Source organism: Falco peregrinus, chromosome 13 (assembly GCF_023634155.1).
Source record: "Falco peregrinus isolate bFalPer1 chromosome 13, bFalPer1.pri, whole genome shotgun sequence".
Taxonomy (NCBI): Eukaryota; Metazoa; Chordata; class Aves; order Falconiformes; family Falconidae; genus Falco; species Falco peregrinus.
In genome coordinates, this window is record NC_073733.1 from 1,512,036 (window position 1) to 1,530,543 (window position 18,508).

At 54.1% G+C, this 18,508-nt stretch overlaps 3 protein-coding genes across 3 annotated transcripts in view; all 3 read left to right on the plus strand.

Annotated features, from left to right (window-relative positions):
- Window positions 1-334: 334 nt before the first annotated feature.
- On the plus strand, window positions 335-8,495 carry SLC25A14 (solute carrier family 25 member 14). The gene is made up of 9 exons (XM_055818181.1): window positions 335-478; window positions 548-695; window positions 1,040-1,134; window positions 2,718-2,803; window positions 3,567-3,662; window positions 5,432-5,556; window positions 6,617-6,752; window positions 7,156-7,236; window positions 8,031-8,495. Exons 1-9 carry the CDS (start codon window positions 415-417, stop codon window positions 8,070-8,072), a joined length of 873 nt encoding a protein of 290 aa, XP_055674156.1. The 5' UTR covers window positions 335-414; the 3' UTR covers window positions 8,073-8,495.
- Window positions 8,496-13,498: 5,003 nt separating this feature from the next.
- GPR119 (G protein-coupled receptor 119) lies at window positions 13,499-15,635 on the plus strand. Its single transcript, XM_005235228.2, has one exon. The coding sequence runs from the start codon at window positions 13,499-13,501 to the stop codon at window positions 14,477-14,479; it is 981 nt and encodes a 326-aa protein (XP_005235285.1). The 3' UTR covers window positions 14,480-15,635.
- Window positions 15,636-17,328: 1,693 nt separating this feature from the next.
- The window catches only part of ENOX2 (ecto-NOX disulfide-thiol exchanger 2), a 50,116-nt gene continuing 48,936 nt past the window's right edge, over window positions 17,329-18,508 (plus strand). Inside the window, exon 1 of the mRNA XM_055817856.1 lies at window positions 17,329-17,438. The gene's annotated coding sequence lies outside the window, so the exon portion shown is untranslated. The remainder of the gene's footprint in view (window positions 17,439-18,508) is intronic.

Here is an 18,508-nt window from a genome sequence, read left to right on the forward strand (position 1 = left end):
CGGGGGGTTGGTGAGGAAAGGGGGCTGCGTGGCGGCCGGGGTGGCGGGTGGTTTTTAGCCAGATGGGGTTGCTGCAAGGACTGATGGTGGTCGGGGGGGGGGGTCGATGTCGCTTTCTCGAGGGGGCGGAGGGGGACTTGCCCCCGGGGCCGTGGGGAGCAGCCCCTGGAGGCTGGCGGGGGGCTGCGGGGGCTGCCCTGGGGCCGGGTCCCGACCCCGTCGTCCGCAGGCGCGGAGCCCAGTGCCCGCACTGCTGCCGCTACCCCCGGGGTGGCAGCGCCCGGCGGGGTATACCGGCGGGGGGGCGGTGCGCGCCACCAGGGGGCGCCGGCGCTGCGGTTCCGGTTCCGGGTCGGCGCACGGTGGCGAGGCAGGTGTCCGGCCCGGGGCGCGCCGGCCCCGCTCCGCCATGCCATGTCCGCGCTGAACTGGAAACCCTTCGTGTACGGCGGGCTCGCCTCCATCGTGGCCGAGTTCGGTGAGGCGGCGGGGGGCACGGGGCGGCGGGGCGGGCCCGGCGGGGCGCTGACGGCCGCTCTCCCCGCAGGCACCTTCCCCGTGGACCTCACCAAGACGCGCCTGCAGGTGCAGGGCCAGAGCGCCGATGCGCGCTTCCGCGAGGTCCGCTACCGCGGCATGTTCCACGCGCTCTTCCGCATCTGCCGTGAGGAGGGCGGCCGCGCCCTCTACTCGGGGTAAGCGCCGGGCCCGCCCCGGCCCCGGCCCCGGCCGGCCCTGGGCCCCGCAGGGAGGGAGGGGGCCGGGGCGGCCGTTCTGCCACGCAGCCCGGAGACTCCCGGCTTTCCCGAGGGGGGGGCGAGGACTTGCGCGGCAAGGCCAAGGGCTGCGTGGGTGCCAGCCCCCCGCGCTGAGGGGGCGTGGGGGGCATCCCGAGGTGCTGCTCGGGGTGGTTGTCCTGAGCGCCTGACCGAGCTGTCCCCTGCGGACCGGGGGGTGATGAGGAGGGATCTGTGCCGGGCCTGCAAGGGGGGCTGCCGTGCTGGCGGGGCTCAACAGTTTCATTTGTTCCCCCTCTCAGGATTGCCCCCGCGTTGCTGAGGCAAGCGTCCTACGGCACCATAAAGATTGGCATTTACCAGAGCTTGAAGCGGCTCTTTGTAGATCGCATGGAAGGTCAGTGCCAGTAAATGTGTCAGCGCAGGCACCTCTTGTCTCACCAGAGGTGCAGTGTGAAATCTCATGTTCTCTGTGCTGTGCAGTTCTGCTCATTCTTTTCTCTGTCCTTCCCAGCTATAGATTACCGCAGAAACAGGAGTTCTTGTTGCGTCACACCGTGGTTTTGCTTGTACAGTAACAAGGCTGGGTTTCGATACAGATGTGACTCCCACTGTGCCTGGCACTGCCCACAGTCCGTAGCCAGACACCCTCCCCTGCTAGCCAGGTCTTTCTTTCCCCAACTGTTATCTCTGTTTTGCAGCCTCAGAGGAAAAAAAATAAGGTGTCGCTGCCCTGAGCTTGGCTCTCTTTTCTGATTAGCCTCAGGGAAGATATCACATCCCATCTGTACATTAGATGTGTTACATAGATTGAAAGCTTCAGTAGCGAGTCTGTCTTGTCTTTGTGCTGGAGCCTTTGAGTCATTGTGCCTGAACTCAGCATGGCTGGACAGGAATTGTACTGTCCAGCTTTTTAGCTTTGGCTCTAACCACAGAGATGGGATACCATCAACGCTCTTGACCTGTGCACCTCTGGTGGTGAGGGCCTCTGCGGCTCTTGCTTAGAGAATGGAGCAGCAGAAGTCTGGTACGTGTTCACTGAAGGAGCATCAAGATCTACACGTGTGGTTTTAAACCCTGGTGTGACATGAGTAAATGTTGCAACGCCGTTCCAGCCTGGGAGAGTGAGATGGGTGGGCCGGTCAGCAGACCAGCGAGAGGACTGGGGAGTGCAGCACACTAGAGCTTCCTTCCAGGGCCTGCTCTGTTCTCTACTAACACCTCTCCCTGTGCATGGTGCTGTGCATGTACGCTGGGCAGCATGTCTCTCCTCACTTGCTGTTGCAGTGTTTCCAGTTGTGAGTACCATTGTCTGAATGTTTGTTTCCCTACAGGCCTGGGGCAGCCAGTGGCCTGGTCTCCTCTGGGAAGTGCTGTGGTCAGTACCAGCAAAGGGCTGTGCCTTTTCCCAACATAACCATCACCCTAATACTGGGTCTGGAAGCCTTGGATTATTCCGCCTGCTCCCTGGAACTAATTGCGTCTAACTTTCTCTGCCTGGGTTGCGTATTCTCAGTTTTCTCAAAGTGGCTGCATATTCTGAGTGCAGCCAGCTGGGGCTCCAGATCAAAACAAATTGGTATCATGTTGCCTTGAAAACTGTCGGGTTGTCTCCCTTTATCTTAGCTTGTCTCCATCATGAGAAATGTATCACTGGACACTGAAATCTCAGATAATTGTTCAAAATTTTCACGTATCACAGTCTTTTCCTTGTCTGATCAGCTAGACTCACCAGTAAGACCCGCTTCTCCCTGAGAATGTGTTGCTGAGTGTTTCAGCTATGGCTTTCTGTCTCTGGCAGGTGTGGGGACAGATCTGCCATGAGCTAATGGTAGCTGGCCAGCCTCTGCCCATGCCGCTTCACCATGTGATTTGCAAACCGAGCTTCTCTACTCTTCCCAGAGCTTCTCGCTTGTTTAGTATAACCCATGCACCTTCTCTTTAGATCTTTAGGATCTGACTTTCTTTTCTTGGTTGCAGATGAAACGTTGCTAATCAATGTAATCTGTGGAGTGGTTTCAGGGGTGATCTCCTCGGCACTTGCCAATCCAACAGATGTGCTGAAGGTAAGAAGCATCTCTGGCCAGAAACAGCTCCTGGCTGGCTGTGATTTGACATGTAGAAGCTGCTGCTTTCCAGTGAAGATGCCTCTCTCCCCGCTGCAGTGAGGTGCTCTCTCAGCCACTGCTGGCATCAGTTCTGCTGATTTGAGGTTTTTATGAGTGGGAGTAGAAGCCCAGAGCAATAAACAGATTTTTTAAAATGCAGCTCTTAAAGATCATGAAATCTGTTATGGCAGGGGGTGGAGGCTGTGTTACCTTAACTGGGAAATGTGAGTGGGGTGCTACCAGCTATTCTTCAGACCTCCTCAACTGCTTTCCTTTTAGTCACGGTGCTGTGCTTTGCTGATACTGCTGCTGAGTCCTACCTGCTATGCGGAGTGACCAGAGCCCAGTGGGGATCACCTGGTCCCCTCCATTCCCTGCTGCAGGCTTACTGGGGTCAAGGGAGCTCTGCTCTGAGCAAAGAGAGTGTGGAGAACCTTCCCTTGCTTCTCCTTCTGTAGTTAACCCTCTCAGACTGCTGTCAGAGTGGGAAGGTCTTGCCCATCACTTCTGTTGTCTTTTCTGGGTTTAGTACTGTGCTTCTGCCCTGTTGCTGTCCCTGCTCCTTGCCTGGCATCATCATTTGCCATACAGTTTGCAGGGAGAGGGCATACGGATAGCAGTGTCTGCTCTGAGTTGCTCTTTCTATCAAGAGGTCCACTGAGCTGGCATCTCTGCCGCCCTGGCACTGATGTCATCCCTCTGACTCTCACATTTCTTTCAGATTCGAATGCAGGCTCAAGGCAGTTTATTCCAGGGTGGCATGATTGGCAGCTTCATAGACATCTACCAACAAGAGGGTACCCGAGGCCTCTGGAGGGTAAGCACCAGTTGCTGGAACCCCCCCACTAGTAGCAGAACTAATGGTTTCCTCAACTCATTTGCCACACCCAGGTGCAGCTCTGGAAGAGAACTGTCAACCAAGGGTAGTAGCAAAGTTCCGCTTCTGGTTATTGGACAAACAGAAGCATGTCTGTGGTGGAGATGGAGTCTGTGCTATGGTGGCATCAGCACTGAGCCAGGCAGACCTGGTTTCCAGGACTGAAGCTGGTGTGTGTAAAGTTTCAGATACATGTGTGTGCCTTGAACGGACGAGTGTCTGGGGCTGGATCCTCTCAGTGGCCTGCCTTAGGAAGGACGCTCAGCCTGATGTATCTTGGAGTCAGTTGGAGGTGACATCGCACACAGAGTGAGCAGGGGAGTTTACCTACCTCTGAATATGAGTGGCTGAGCACCTCCTCACGTGGGGGAAGAGGAACTCTTCCAAGTAACCTGGGCAACACTAAGGACATACAGTAACTTTCTGAAGGTCCAAAGGGACAGGTTTGCCCTGTGTCTCCACCTGCCCCATGTTAGACCCCTTGAAACTTGCCCTCTGAGCATGCAAAGAGTAGGACAGAGTGGTGGGTGTTGGGGAGGCTAGTGGTGTAAGGCTCTTGGGCTTGAAGAGTTAAGCCATGTGCAAGCTTTACCATTTGGATGGATTTTAGCAGTGGTTCTTTGGCTTTTGTTAGAGAACTTGTGTCCTTCTGTCACAAGGTCACAAGTCTTCCATACATTCAGTTAACCAGCAGTCTGCTGAGTCGCAAGCTCGGGTATGGGAGCTACAGAATCCCAATGTTCTTTTCTAAGCAACAGTCCAATTTCTCCTTCTTAAGGTCACTGAAATCTTTTACAGAAAGATAGCTGTTAGTGTCCTGTGTGGGACGGGGGGGAGTCATCAATCAACTGCCAGTGTTGACACAATATTTACTTTGAGATTATTTCTGCTCTCTAGGCAAAGACACACCAGAGGGGAAGAGAGACTAGAAAAGAAATTAAACCTATGTTGCTGATGTGTGCTGCAGGCAGGACATGGTGCAGAGAAAGATCAGTCTAGAGATGGGTTCCAGTGATCAAGCTAGCCTTACTGCTCTCTGGTCTGGGACAACCACTGTCTCGTCCCTCCGGTCTTCCACCGTGTTGAGGGAAAGACATTTGTGCTCACCAGTTCTAGCACTCACCTTGGGGGGATGTCTGAGCTGGCTGTGCCAGGATTATGTTAGGCAGGAACCCCGGAGGAGACTGTCAGGTACTGTCAGTAGCACGGTGGGACGGGGATGGCAGGAGCCACAAGGCTGAAAAGGTACTTTTACTTCTTACAATTGCTTTGGTTCTGTGCGGTGAGAAAGCTGGCTATCCTGGTGTGCTGGCTCATAATTCAGCCACGCTGAAGGGCCAGTCCCAAACAGCTGCTGTTCTCGTCGTGCAGTCTTTTCTGATATTGACATTAGTGGGTACTATTCAGTGGGGGAAGATGAGTGGATTATAACCTGATTCCTGTGTGCTAGTGGTTGGGGGGAGAGCAGCAGCATGTAATTAATCTAGCTGGAGTAACGCTGCCAAGGTGGAGGAATCTTCCTTAGATTTGGAGTCAAGTTGGGAGATGGGGAGCTGGTCTACCTGAAAAGCTGCAGCTGCGAGACAGGACAAGGAGGATATAAGGTAGATTGTCAGCGAAAGGCCCCTAAGAGGAAGCTGTGGGCATATGTTACACCAGCAATCCCCAGGCAGCAGCTTGCACTAGCAGCTGATGTTTGTGCTCTGCAGGGTGTTGTCCCAACAGCTCAGAGAGCTGCCATCGTGGTGGGGGTGGAGCTGCCAGTCTACGACATCACCAAGAAGCACTTAATTCTGTCAGGCCTGATGGGTGACACCATCTTTGCCCACTTCGTGTGAGTATCTGCTACAGCTGCTGCACCCTCCAGGCTTGGCAGGGGTGTGTGTAGCAAGGTGGGATTTGGGGTGAGACCTGTTTACAGAGCAAGCACTCGGGAGCTGCAGAGAATAGGCTTGGTACTTCTGAGGGATCTGCTACATTGACTGGAGCAGCTCAGAATGACCAGCAAATATACCCAGGGAGACCTTTCTGGAGAAGGAGCCTGGCAGAAATCCTTCGGTGACATGAAATGTCAGCTTGATTTCAGCTCACTTATGACCAGAAATGCTGTTTGTCCGTGTCTGTGCCCTGGTATGAACAAGGCAGGAGCTCCAGGCGTGTGACTAGCTGTAGCAATCAATTGAAAGAGCTGCTCTGGTCCTAGGTCCTCACCTGTACAGACACTGTTTGCTTGCAGCCATTGCTGTAAGAGCTTTGTGAGATGAATCAAGACTTGCAAAGCTAACAAGACCCTGAGCAATCTGACCAGTTTTTTAAGTCAGCCTGCTTTGAGCAGGGGTTAGGTTAGAGACCTCCCAAAGTCTTTTTTCACCTACATTTTCCTATTCTTCTGACAGACACTTTAACTGGAGGAGCTGGGGTGCTTCTGTTGGGTTTGCCTGTGGTGGGCTGAAGGTGACAAGCACTAGACCATACATGGAGGGAGGAGACTGGCAGCTGCATGCTCCCTTTTGCTGCCTTTTGTGTTCCTCCCTCCTTCCCTGCCCCAAAGAAATGTTTGCTCTGGTGGGAAGGATGTGCGCTTCTAAGAGGCTGCCTTCAGGTCTGTGTCACCTTGACAGCACCTACAGAGATCCAGCAGTGGGCTCTGATGAGGGTCTTAATTTGAAAAAGCTGAGCGTTTTCCTTCCCCTAGCTCTCTGGGGTCCTGAGGTGGATGGTTCCTGCCTCTGCCTGTTTTCTGGGTGGGAACAGGTAGTGCAGCTAATGTTTATGCTAAATGCCTTTCATAAAGCTCAGCAAAAGATACTCTCCTGTGCTTATGTCAAGGCCTGTCCGAGCCAGAATGGCCATGTTCAGAGCTGTTCCTCTCTCCTGTTTTCGTGTGTGCGTAGCTCCAGTTTTACATGTGGACTGGCTGGGGCCATTGCCTCCAACCCTGTGGACGTAGTGCGGACACGGATGATGAACCAGCGGGCAATAGTGGGCAGTACGGAGCTCTATAAGGGCACTCTGGATGGCCTTGTGAAGGTAAGGAGGTGAGAGAGGTGGACAAATCCCTGGCTTTAGGAGGCTGGCCAGATTCCAGCACCATACGCCACTGATAAGAGCATTTAGATTCTACAGTGACAGAACGTGCTTGTCAGTGCATGTTTCAGACAAGCCAGAGCAGGGCCTAGAGTCACTCCCTTGAGGTCACCATCAGCTTGAGCATCCTACCAACCTCCTGGGACAAAACTTTGTCAGTGATGCAGTTTGATTAGGTTCATATATTGTAAGTCACACTTCATGCAACTTAACTGCATCTCTGCCGGTCAGCCTGCTTACTGCAGCAGTGCTAAAGGTCCCATTATATCACGTGTGGCATTAGGGAGATGGGCAGAGCGTGGGCCTGGTGTGTCTCACAATTGATATGTCTCTTCTCTCCTCACAGACATGGAAGAGTGAGGGCTTCTTTGCACTCTATAAAGGTTTCTGGCCCAACTGGCTTCGGCTTGGTCCCTGGAACATCATTGTATCCTTCAGTGTGCTGCTGGAGAGTCGTGGGTATGGACAGGCAGGGGAAAACCAAACTGTAAAGCAAAGAGCAGAGCCAACACGCTGATGGGGCACCCCTTTGTCTTGCCTGTGGCAGCCCAAAGCAGACTCCCTGTGCTGCTTGGACAGCCATATGCTGTGATGTGGCTGCTGATGGCTCAAGTGCCAAACAATGCCACTGATTGTGACTGCTGCTTCTAACAACTCCGTAGGTGGCCGGTGCAGGGACTTCCAGTGCAGCAGCATGGGTGGTCTGCTGTAAAGTGAGTGCTCTCAAGTGCTTCATTTGAGACTTTCCCTTTGGCCTGAGCTCCTGGAGGTGCTGCGATTTCTGAATTGGCTCCTGTTGGAAGCCTGGGGAATGTTCTGCTGCACTGAGACAGGTGCTGACCTGCTCTGCAGAACCAGCACTGCTGCGTTGCTGTACTAGATCCTTCTTGGCCTCTGAAACTGTGCACATAATTTATTTTAAAGAAGACCCAGTCTGGGGCTAGAGCCACCTCGCTTTCTCAGTGGTCTAGGCAAGCCTGGGCCTATTTCTGGGTCTGTCTCTTACCTCTCCTGGTAGCTCTTGTCCCACAGTGCTCTCTTCTACCTGTGTGGATCAGTTTATGCTGTCTGGAGGAGAGACATCCCCACATTGGTCTTCAGCTGTACTGTGCTGATGCTCTCCCTGCCTTGCCTTACCCTGCCAGGCACAGCCTGGTCATGTTGGGAGGCCAGGTGCAGCTGCCTTAGGTGTTTGGGCCAATTCCTTGACGTTCCTTTCAGTTTTTTATCACATACGAGCAGTTGAAGCGACTTCCATTCTGACAGCTGCCTCCATTTCATGAGCGTCATCTTCAGGACTTGCAGCAGAGAGCTTTGCTGCAGCCTTCCTCTTCATTTCACTATCCCCATGTTTTGATGTTTTGGTACATGTGGGTCTGGGCTCTCCCCCTCGCCCAAATGCATGGTCCCTGGAGCATGATCTGGCTGAAGTATAACTGGGAGACTGATGGCAGGTGCCGCATGTTTTTTCACACAGAGGCAAGTATTAATGTGCAAGTTTCTGGGCCTGAAGCAATATCTTCTGTGAAGACCTGTGCATTCCAGTGGCCTTTTGGTGCAGCTGTGGTTTGTTTGGCTTGTGTGCATTTTCCTGCCATGCCTGCAGGGTGAGGCTGGAGGCTGGGAAGGGGTGCTGTCATGTTTTCTTGCAGAACTGTAATCTCATTAAATTATTTATTGACTGGATTACTTGAGTTTGTGTTTGTGCAGATTTGCTGCAGGTATATTCCAGAGCAGATAGTGTGTCTGTCCTTGGAGAGAACAGAAGCTATTTTTTCAGCACACTACATAGATCTTTTTTTCTCCAAATAGATCTACCTGTGTATAAAAGCACTCTTTAAGATTCATTACAATAGAAATGTTTCTAAAACACAGTTTTTTAGTATCAGAAAATTATGGTGTTGCACTCTCAGCTCAGTTTTGTAAAACTTCAGTCTCTTAACCTTAATACTTATATTATTTTTGCTTCTATTATTTTTAAATCGAGGTGATGTAAAGCTGAACTCGGGTGTCCCACTACATTAAAATGGTGGCTCTAACATTGTGGGTGCTAAGCAGAACATTAAGGAGACATTTTGGTCATCCTCTTCTGTTTTTTTGTTTCTTTAAATGTTATGGCTACAAAAGCAAACAGCTTTTATGTTCCTACTCCTTTGTGGGGTGGCTTTAGCTTGGATGAAGGTCCCTTGTGACACACAGCAGCATGTCCTGCCTGGGAGTGCCATAAGCTGACGTTTCTTCTGCAGATTGCACAGGGAAAATTCAGCCAAATCCAGCCCAGACAAATTAGAGATAATTATTTGCTGTGGTTTTGCAAAGCCATAGCTGCCTTTACCAGCTACGTGCATAAGGAAAGTGATTCAAATAAACTCTTGAACTTAAATCATGCCTTGAACAGAGGTATTGCTACAGGGCCACAGGTCAGTAGGCTGCGACAATCATTTTCAGAGTTAAGCTATGCTTACAAGCTACCAGAAACCGGGAGCAGTGGATTTAAAGTGGACAAGGTTAATATGCCTCACCTGGCTTCACTCTGGAAGAGGATTTCTAAATATTACAGCATAAATAAATATGTGGTGGATGAATATGAGTCTATTTGAGAGATGTATTTTAACTGCAGTTCATTACATTCTTTTGGTTTTCTTCAGTGTTTCTATAACTTTAGTACTGGAGCCATTTCTTCTGTGCAGCTCCATGGGATGTTGCTGCCGCTCTCAATTTTTGGAGCAATCCCCTGACAGTTCTTTGGTATTTGCAGTTCCTATCCTCCTAGTGTTCTTCAGGCTGCTACAGGGAGCTCCCCAGCAATGCTGGAAGAGTGTGACGACTGCCACTTCACTGTGTGCATTTCTCAGCTGTAAGGTGCTGGCGAGGGGCTCTTCTTTCCCCTCTTCTTCCTCCCATTGGATCAGCTCCCTTGTGTGGCTTTGGGGATATTTCTTCTGCTTGCCCAAGTGGACCCCAGACCCTGGAGATGTCCCTTACCTGAGCTTTGATTGCGCTGGCTGTCATAAATGTTGCCACATGTCACTCTGCCTTACTTTGTCAATAGAAACTGCAAGTAAACGTGTGGCGATGGTGATCTCTGCGGATGTGACAGGGAGGCGGTGGCTGGTTGTGAGCACACCTTGGTGCCGTGCCAGGCATTTCCTTCATCCCAAGAGCAGCTCACCTTTGCAGCTGACAGGGAAGGAAAAGCTGAGTCACTTCAGGTTTCTCAGTTGGTAGATTACTATTTTGCTAGGTGCTTTTAAAAAACTAAAATCCCAGCCCGTAAACGGCATTGTAACCACTTGTCCGAGGGGGGAGCCCTGCTGGAGTCCTGGTGCGTTCCAAAGAGGCTCATTGCCTCAGGATGTCCTTCCCAGAAGCGTTCCCTAAACATCTGTTTGTCTCATGCGCTCAGGCTTACCTGTTTCTAACTTTTTCTGTGCCGTGCCAAGTAACGTGTGAGAGTGTAGCTGAGCAGGACGCAGATCCTGTCCCAGGCGGCAGTGGTGCCCCAGCTTCTGTAGCCAGTGCTGCCCCAGTGTCAGTGGCGTGGGCTCTGTTTGTGCCCCGAAGCCATTAACATCTGGCAACCTTCAGCAGCTGAAAAAGTGATTGCAAGCAGTGTGAAGGCAGTGTAGGCATGGATGTTAGAGTGTGCAGTCTACAGGGTAAATATATATCCCGTGGAAGATGGACACTGGAAGGGACCTTCCCCAGGCACCCACAGAAAGGTCCATGTGGTTTAACTCTGAGATGGTATTCAAGGCACCCTGGAAAACAAGTCATACCCAAACGTGGAAAGTAGAAATCTGCGTGGTCCCTGATACCTTAAATATAAAAATGGCACATAAAAATACCTTAAATATAAAAAAATCCACATAAAAACTGAAAAAGGGACGGTGGGCACCCACTTACCAAGATAAAATCCCAAATCTGAGGGTATGTCCTCTTTCAGACAGAAAGGAGAAGCCTTCCAGGGAGTCCTTGGGGCTGGTGGGCAGTTGAGGAATGAAAGGACCACTCAAAAAAGCAAAGACTGTAGTAGACAAGCTGAAGGTTGCCTGGTTTTACTTAGAAGAGCTCAGAGGGCTTTCTCTGTTGGAGATATCTGATTGGGAGGCTTGGGGGTAAGTCTCAAGCTGAAACATGGGCAGAGGAGGTGGTAGGACAGGGTGTTCAGTGAGCGTAAGCACGGAGCTGGGCCTGCACCCCAAATTGTCAGGGGACCCAAGGATGAAAAGGCCAAAGCTCTTCCCTTTAGCCTCTTCCTTGAAGTTCTCCCCGCATTACAGAAGCGTCAAAAAGTGTGGACAGGGTTTGAAAGGGTTTTTTTCAGACAACCACCAGCCAGTGACCGCGATGTCTTTGCCATACTGGTAGAAAGTCTAATGAAGACTTGAGGCATAGATGACTGTGGTGTGCTGGAAGGGCCAATGGCTGACAGATGAAGAAGAGGAGTAATCCAGACTTCAAATCTGCTGGGAGGTTTCTGAAGGAGTCAGCAAGTGCGTGGACCAGGACGATGGAGTTAATCTAGCCTGTTTGGGTTTTCAGAAGGCTTTTGATATTAAGTCCTTTATGAAAGCCATCAAAGCAGCTAAACTGATGCAGGATAAAAGGGCAATGTCTGTTGGGGTCTAATAAAGGTCATGATTTGAAGTATTCAGCATTGTAACTGCAAAAGCAGGCAGCATGAGCTGCTGCAGAGGGGCATGGTGGAGTAGAAATATGAAGTGACATGGTGGGAAGGAGGAGTTGCTGCCCATGATGGCTGCTGAACCAGCTGTGGTCTCGCAACTTGGACATGGCTGCTGCTGAGCAATGGTCCTGTGAGAATACTTGTTCTGGTGAGTAGGACAGAGGAGCTGCTGCAGAGGACTGCCCTGTCATGGTGAGCTACTGCACCGTTATGTATGGGACGGGGCAAGGATGTGCTAACAGGAAGGCACCGATTCCATTTTGTATTTGTGCTTTACTCCCCAGCTGTCCTGCCACTCCTCTCTGCCTAACCTCCCCTCCACCTCAGTCTTATACCATGGGGTTTGGACTTGCTCCCCAAATGTCTCCCTGGGCAAACAAAACAGGAGGAGTTGTAAGGGTGTAAGGCCACCAGAGCCCTTCCTATGGCCACCCGTGGTGCAGACCCAGGGTACATCCCAGGGGCTTCCCCACTCCACAGCTGCATCCACAGCAGCCACAATTCCTGTGTCTGCTGCATCTTTCCTCCCCAGTGCAATGCCCATGTCGTGCCCTGGCCCTGCTCTCAGCCTCTCCCCATCCACCTGCGCTCCTCAGGTTACTGTTTGACAGAGGAAGGCTTGAACCTGCCCCGTTTCCAGGCAGCTCTGATTTTTTTCCGGCTCATGAGGCAGGAGAGGTGGCTTGTGGCACTTTGTTTAAAGGGATGGAGCAGTTGTGGTCACAGTCTGGAGGGTGACCTACCTGTGGGAGCGTAAAGGGCATGACATTGGGTTCGTAGGATTCTGTAATACACAAGGACGGAGGCTTTGTTGCTGTGAATTTCTTCATTACAAGTTACTTTTAGTAAGGTAAATACAATTATGATTAGTAAAGCAAGTATGTGTATATATAATTATTTATTTATTTTAGTATTAGTAGCAAGTATATGTATTTCATTCAAAGTATTATGGTACGGTTCATTAAACTGCTCCCAGGAGTGAGGTCAGTCGATGATGGATGAAGTTTCTCTCTGGAGATGATCTGCAATCTTAGAGCCTGGCCGCAGCCAGGCATCCCAGCCAGTCTGGAAGATTGGGCAGAGAAATTCACGCAGGGGGAGCTCTCAGGAGAGAGGGGCTCGTTTGGGGTAGGTGGGTAGTTACTTTTATGTGGATCTGTGAGTGGGCAGAGGACACCTCCTCCTGGAACATCTGTTGCTGGCTTCTGCTTGCTTAGGAGGCCCCATTGTAGGTTATGGCAGTTTCCTTGTTTTGGGCTTATTGGGGGATGCCCTGGGCTCCCGGCTGCACTTACCAAGGGCACTGCAGTCTCCCACCTGCACCTGCCAAGGACGCGCTGGGTGCCCAAGCTGGCAAACATTTTCTCCTTCAGCAGACATCGCTTTGTCAGTACTTTTCCCCATTGTAACCAGGTCACCTTTACGGCTGCTGCTCTGACAAGGGATCAGTGTTGTTCCCTTGGTCTCTGCGGGAAGAGGCTGCCCTGGGTCTGGCAGTGACGCTGCAGGAGCCCCATGAGCTGTGCACCTACACATGCCCATGGGGCTGGGAGCTGGGAGCCCTCTTTGCTTGTTCCCTATTTCCAGCACCCGTGCCAAAGCAGGGAACTGCCTCTGCTTGGCTCCTTGGTGCTCGGCTGGGGGATGGCCACCACCCCGTGTGCCATCCTGGCAGCTTCCTGCTCAGGTGCTTGCTGCTCAACCCCTGCTCCAGGGTTGTCTGGAAACGTGGCTGGAGGGGAGGGACCTCTGTGGGCACGACGGGTGCTGTGAGTGCGCCCATCCCTTCCGGCAGGCAGCTGCTCAGGAGAGCTCTGCTCCCCACCTGGAGGGACACCGCTACACCCCGTGCTTTTGCTGCATCACCTGGAGGGTGAGGGGCTGCACTCGCTGCTGCCTGGCTACTGAGCTGTACATGCCACGAAACCCCAGGTGAGGGATGCCCTTGAATCGTGCTGGGGACACGTCATCCTTAGGCTGTGCCCCACAGGGGACAGCCATGGCTAGCTCGGCCCTGGGAGCCATCCTCGCTGTGCTGGCCTCGCTCATCATCACTGCCAATGCACTGGTGGCTGTTGCGCTCCTTCGCCTCATCCAGAAGAGCGGCTCCAAGGGGCTCTATTTTGTCCTTAATCTTGCTGTTGCGGATGCCATGGTTGGCTTTACAGTCATGGGTCTGGTCATGGATGAGTTTTCCCAGCCCTTATATCGACCCCAGATCTTCTGCGTCCTGAGAATGGCTTTTGTGACCTCCTCTTCTGCTGCCTCTATCCTATCCCTGATTCTGGTTGCATGTGACAGGCACCTGGCAATCAGGAAGCCTTTCCACTATTTCCAGCTGGTGACAGGCCTGCGGGTCGGAGTGCGCTTGGTGGGGCTCTGGCTGCTCGCTGCCATCATCGGCTTCCTCCCAGTCCTCTCCCCAGGTTTTCAGAAGGTCTCTGCTGATGGGAAGTGCTCCTTCTTCGGGGTCTTCCACCCCACCTACATGCTCACCGTCTTCTGCGTCGGCTTCTTCCCAGCGCTCTTTCTCTTCATTTATCTCTACTGCGACATGCTGAAAATTGCCTCGGTGCACGTGCAGCACATCCAGGAAGTGGAGCATGCAGGGCTGGCGCGCAGCTGCCCCCCATCCCGCACCACCAGCGACATGAAGGCCATGCGAACCGTGGCTGTGCTCATCGGGTGCTTCACGCTCTCCTGGTTGCCATTCTTCATTGCCAGCATCGTGCAAACTGTCTGCACTGAGTGCTTCCCCTACAAAGTCATTGAGAACTACCTCTGGCTGCTGGGACTCTGCAACTCTCTCCTGAACCCCCTGCTCTACTCCTGCTGGCAGAAGGACGTGCGGCTGCAGCTCTCCCAGCTGGCTGCAGGTGTGAAAAGAAGAGTTCTCTTTCACCTGGGGAACGGCCGCTGTTTCCCTGGCAGAGGCACCAAACCTCTCCCCACTGTGTCCTGCCTGCAGCTTCAGGACTGACACGGTAAGGAGCGGCTGCCACCAGCTTTCCAAGCTTTCCAGCTTATCTCCTGCATTGCGACCATGAACTCGGGGCCCACAAGCTGTGGAGGAGACCACAGACAGGGTGGAACCTACCTGGATGCTAACTCCCAGACATCAGCGTGGCCAAATTCCAGCCAGCCCACAGCCTCACAGGGGCACAGCACAGCCTGTTTTGCACCAGCCCCAGGCACCCCAAATTGCAGGTGTGTGGCACACATTAGGTTTTTGCCTGGAGAGCCTTGGCAAGAGCAGCCTTCTGCCTCTTGGGACCAAGCCCTCAGCACTCATTCCACAGGCTGAGATCCTTTACCTGTCACTGCCTGGCTTCCCCTGCCCAGCCCTGGGATCCACCTGCCCTCCCCTCTGCCCACAGTGCCAGCTCTCCAGGTGATGAGCCCCAGGCACCTGGGGCAGGGCTGCTCACACAGCACTGGCTCTGTCACCTTTGGCTCCTGGCCCCGGTGGCGGAGGCTGGGAGGTGTGCACAAGTCCTAAATCCATCTGGGACCACAAGCGCTCCCAGTCACTGCCCTTCCTAAATCAAACTCATGATCCTACAGCTGCTGGCTGAGCCACCCCCTAAACCTGTCTCCTGCTGCAGTCAAACCTGCAGCCAGAGAGGTGGCAGGGTTGTCCCCACTCTGGGTTGTGCCCACCCAAGGCAGAGGCAGGGGGTAGGGGTCTGAGCTTGCTGCCGTGCCACTGGGACCACACAGAGGGCTCCTGCTGTTCCTCGGCTGCTGCCGTGTCTGCCCAGGAGCTAGCATGGCAAGCGCAGAGCAGCTGCAGACACTGCACACCAGGGAGAGGTGCAGGGCAGCACAGACTGAGCTGTTGCTGTTTGGCCTGGGCTGTAAAGTGAGTTAATGAGTGACTGGCTGAATGCCGAGCTGTGGCAAAGGAGCTGGAGGAACGGCTGCCTCAGAGCCAGGGAAAGCCCCATGCAGGAGGGTTGCTTTGTCCTATCAGGGCTGTAGGGCTGGATTTGGGACTGCAAGGGTCCCTACACACCAACTCATCCCAGGAGCACACGTCTGCATGCCCTGCCACATAGCATTGGTGGCCAGACTGCTGACCTTGCCAGAGGCTATGATGATATTTAATTGCTTCTCATAAAATTATGTCCATTTAATCCACATGGCAAGAAAATGTCATTTAAAAGAGGTTTATTATCTGAGAAGATACCCTAATCTGAAAATGAGGCTGCTATGCATAAAATAGCAGTTGTTTCCACCTCTGTCATTTGCCCCACTGGTAGACATGAAGGCTCAAGGCCATATCCAGTATGTGTCCAGAACCTGCCTTGGTCCTGAGGCCTTCCCCATCCTAGAGTAAGAGGCAAAAATAAAAATGCCCTTAAAAAAGGTCCTCTGTAGCATTCACCTCTGCCTGGGAAAGGCCTGAGACCAAATATCACATGGCAAATGCTGTTCCTAGCTGCACAGCATGGAATGAGCCTGAGAGGAGGCCTCTACAGAGCAGTTCTGGCTCTGTGGGTGGGCTGACACCTCGTAGGTGGATCTAGGAGGTGGATACAGTCTGATTCAGTTCTGGGGATCAACACAGTATCTGTCTATATGATGAGCTGCTTGCTGCCTGTTCTCAGTGGAGCCCGATGTTGTTTTTCAAAGCCAAGCCATCCTTACTTCTGATCACGCCAAAGCCGTCCTCTGCCTCCCTCCAGCATGCTTTCTGCAGTGAGCGTCGCAGGTGGGTATCCAGTGTGAACAGAGACGTTTTCCATGTGGGCCTCTTGCCACTTCCTGAGCTTGCTGACTGCTGCCTCCGCTGTGATTCTGTCACCCACGGCCCTGGAGTGGGGCCAGCCATCGGCAGTGTTTGTGCCCAAGCACAGAACTGGGTGAGACTGCAGATCTGGAACAGCGTGAGCAACAGGAGCCGGAGCACTGGCTGTGTTGGCCTGTAGTGACGATGACATCCCACTCCACAGAGGGGCTCAGGGCTCAGGCAGCCTTCTTGGTGCCACAGAGACACAGGGAGGTGGCTTGGATGGGAAAGGAGACACTTCTGCCAAGCTTATGTGCAGCTGGAAGACACAGTGCAGCTGGAAGCAGAGCACCTCCCTGAACAGTGGGGAGTCCCCTGCTAAGCATCTGCACTCTCGTGCTGACCTGTGCGTCTCCCTCGAGGGGGGTGCTCACAGGCTGGAGTAGTTGGGGCTCCATTCCTGGAAGACACCTCCAGATCCCACCGGGACAGCACAGCAGCCCCTCCTTGTGAGACCGTGCCGGCTTCCATCTTTTGTCCCAGAGACCACGTCCCCCTGCTCCGCCACTGCTGCTGTGCGTATCTGTGGGTACTGGGCACCCAGGCCAGGCGCTCTGGGGAGCTGCCGGAGCATGGCTGGACACGAGTGGGCACATGTGAGGCCACGGGGCGAGGAATGACGAATTAATCCTGCCACAAGGGAGAAAGAGGGAAAGACAAGGAGCCCTTCCCCCACTTGCTGTCCTTCACCGGAATAAACGGCATTCCTGACAGGCTGTCTCTGTTCCTACCGACCCGTGGGGGGTCGGGGCTGCCGGGCTGCTTCCCCTGGCAGGGCCCTCGCCGGGGCAATCCCGCCCGCCCGAGACCGCGGTGCTGCGCTCGCCCGGGGGCGGGCGGCCGGCGGCGCCCCGAGAGCGCTGGGGGCTGCAGAGGGCCCACGTGGCGCCGGGGGACGGGAGGACGACGCTGCCGTGCACACGGCGGGCCCGGAGGCAGGCGGGGAACGGCTGCGGGGCCGAGGCCACACAACGCGCCCCTCCGCCTCCGCGCCTGCGGACGCCGCCACCGTCCCGTCGCGCCGTGCGCGCAGCGCCCCGCCTCCCGGTGAGGTGGCAGCCAATGGGCGGGCGCAGCGGAGCACGCGGAAGCTGGTGGGCGGTGCGCATGTGCGGGGCGGCCGCGGCGGGCCGGGCCGGGCGGTGAGGTGAGTGCGGGGCGGGCCGGGCCGGGCCGGGCGGGGGGTCCGGGGGGTCCGGCTCCCGCCTGCGGACAGCCCCAGTGGGAGCGGCCGAGCGGCGGCTCGGGGCCGGCCTAGGTTGCGCGCCGCGGGAGGCTGTGGGGAGTGAGGCACGGCTGCGGATGGGGCCAGGGGCGGCGGGGCCTCTCCGGCCAGGCCCCCGTTTGCAGAGCGGAGGGGGGGCGGCAGCGGTGCTAGCTCTCGGCCTCCTCCGCTTCTCAGGCTGCGGCGGCCCGTGGCGCTGGATCGCCGGGCCGGCCGGGCCTGCCGGGCCTGCCGGCTCTCCTTCCGGGCCGCCCCGCCGCGCCAGGCCCAGCCGGCCTCTAGGGAGGGTGGCCGAGGTGTTGGCCTCCCGGTCGGCGCGGTTAGGCCTGTATGGCGCGGGTGGCCCTCGCCAGCGGGGGGTCCTTACATTAACAACAGCCTTATAGCAGTCTGGAGGGCATCGGGAGAGCTGGTGGTGGCGTCCCTAGTGTGCTGCTGGCCCTGTGGGCGGTGGGGAAGCTGTTCTAAAAGACTTACTCTGTGTGGAAAGTCACCAGGCTACCTTTTGGGTTCAGCGGTAGTTAAAATGTCACCAAGGTAGTACAAGGGGGAGGGAGAAATTTGTTGCATTTGAAGAAATTATTGAACTGACTTTTAGGCCTCTTCTGATGCTCCAAAGTGGTTGGTTTGCAAGGGGGGTGGTTGAAGGTGGCAGCAGCTTCTTGCCTCCTGTGTGTAACTAGTTGGGTGTAACTGGTTGGGTTCTCTTCTGAACACTGGGCAGTCTTGGCTGTGCCCACTCGTGTAATTCAGCTTGTGCTGGATCTGTTCTGCTACAGCCAGACCGTACGTAGGAAGCACTGTTAGGTTCGTGCACACTCATACCAGTAACCACAGCTACCAGTGGGCTGTAACTCTCCCACAGCCCCACTCCATAGGGATCCTTTGACTATGATTCATATATGTATGCATACACGCATTTATTTGGTTTCTTAAGTTTCTTTATATTTGTGTGTTTCTTACTGCCTTAATTATTTTGGTCGTGTGTGTGA

Bases quoted from the DNA above. Each gene is read 5' to 3' on its own strand.
- SLC25A14 (XM_055818181.1), top strand. From the start codon at position 415: ATGTCCGCGCTGAACTGGAAACCCTTCGTGTACGGCGGGCTCGCCTCC. The intron at 696-1,039 runs GTAAGCGCCGGG...TCCCCCTCTCAG, and splicing joins GGCCGCGCCCTCTACTCGGG to GATTGCCCCCGCGTTGCTGA. The intron at 3,663-5,431 runs GTAAGCACCAGT...TGTGCTCTGCAG, and splicing joins GTACCCGAGGCCTCTGGAGG to GGTGTTGTCCCAACAGCTCA.
- GPR119 (XM_005235228.2), top strand. From the start codon at position 13,499: ATGGCTAGCTCGGCCCTGGGAGCCATCCTCGCTGTGCTGGCCTCGCTC.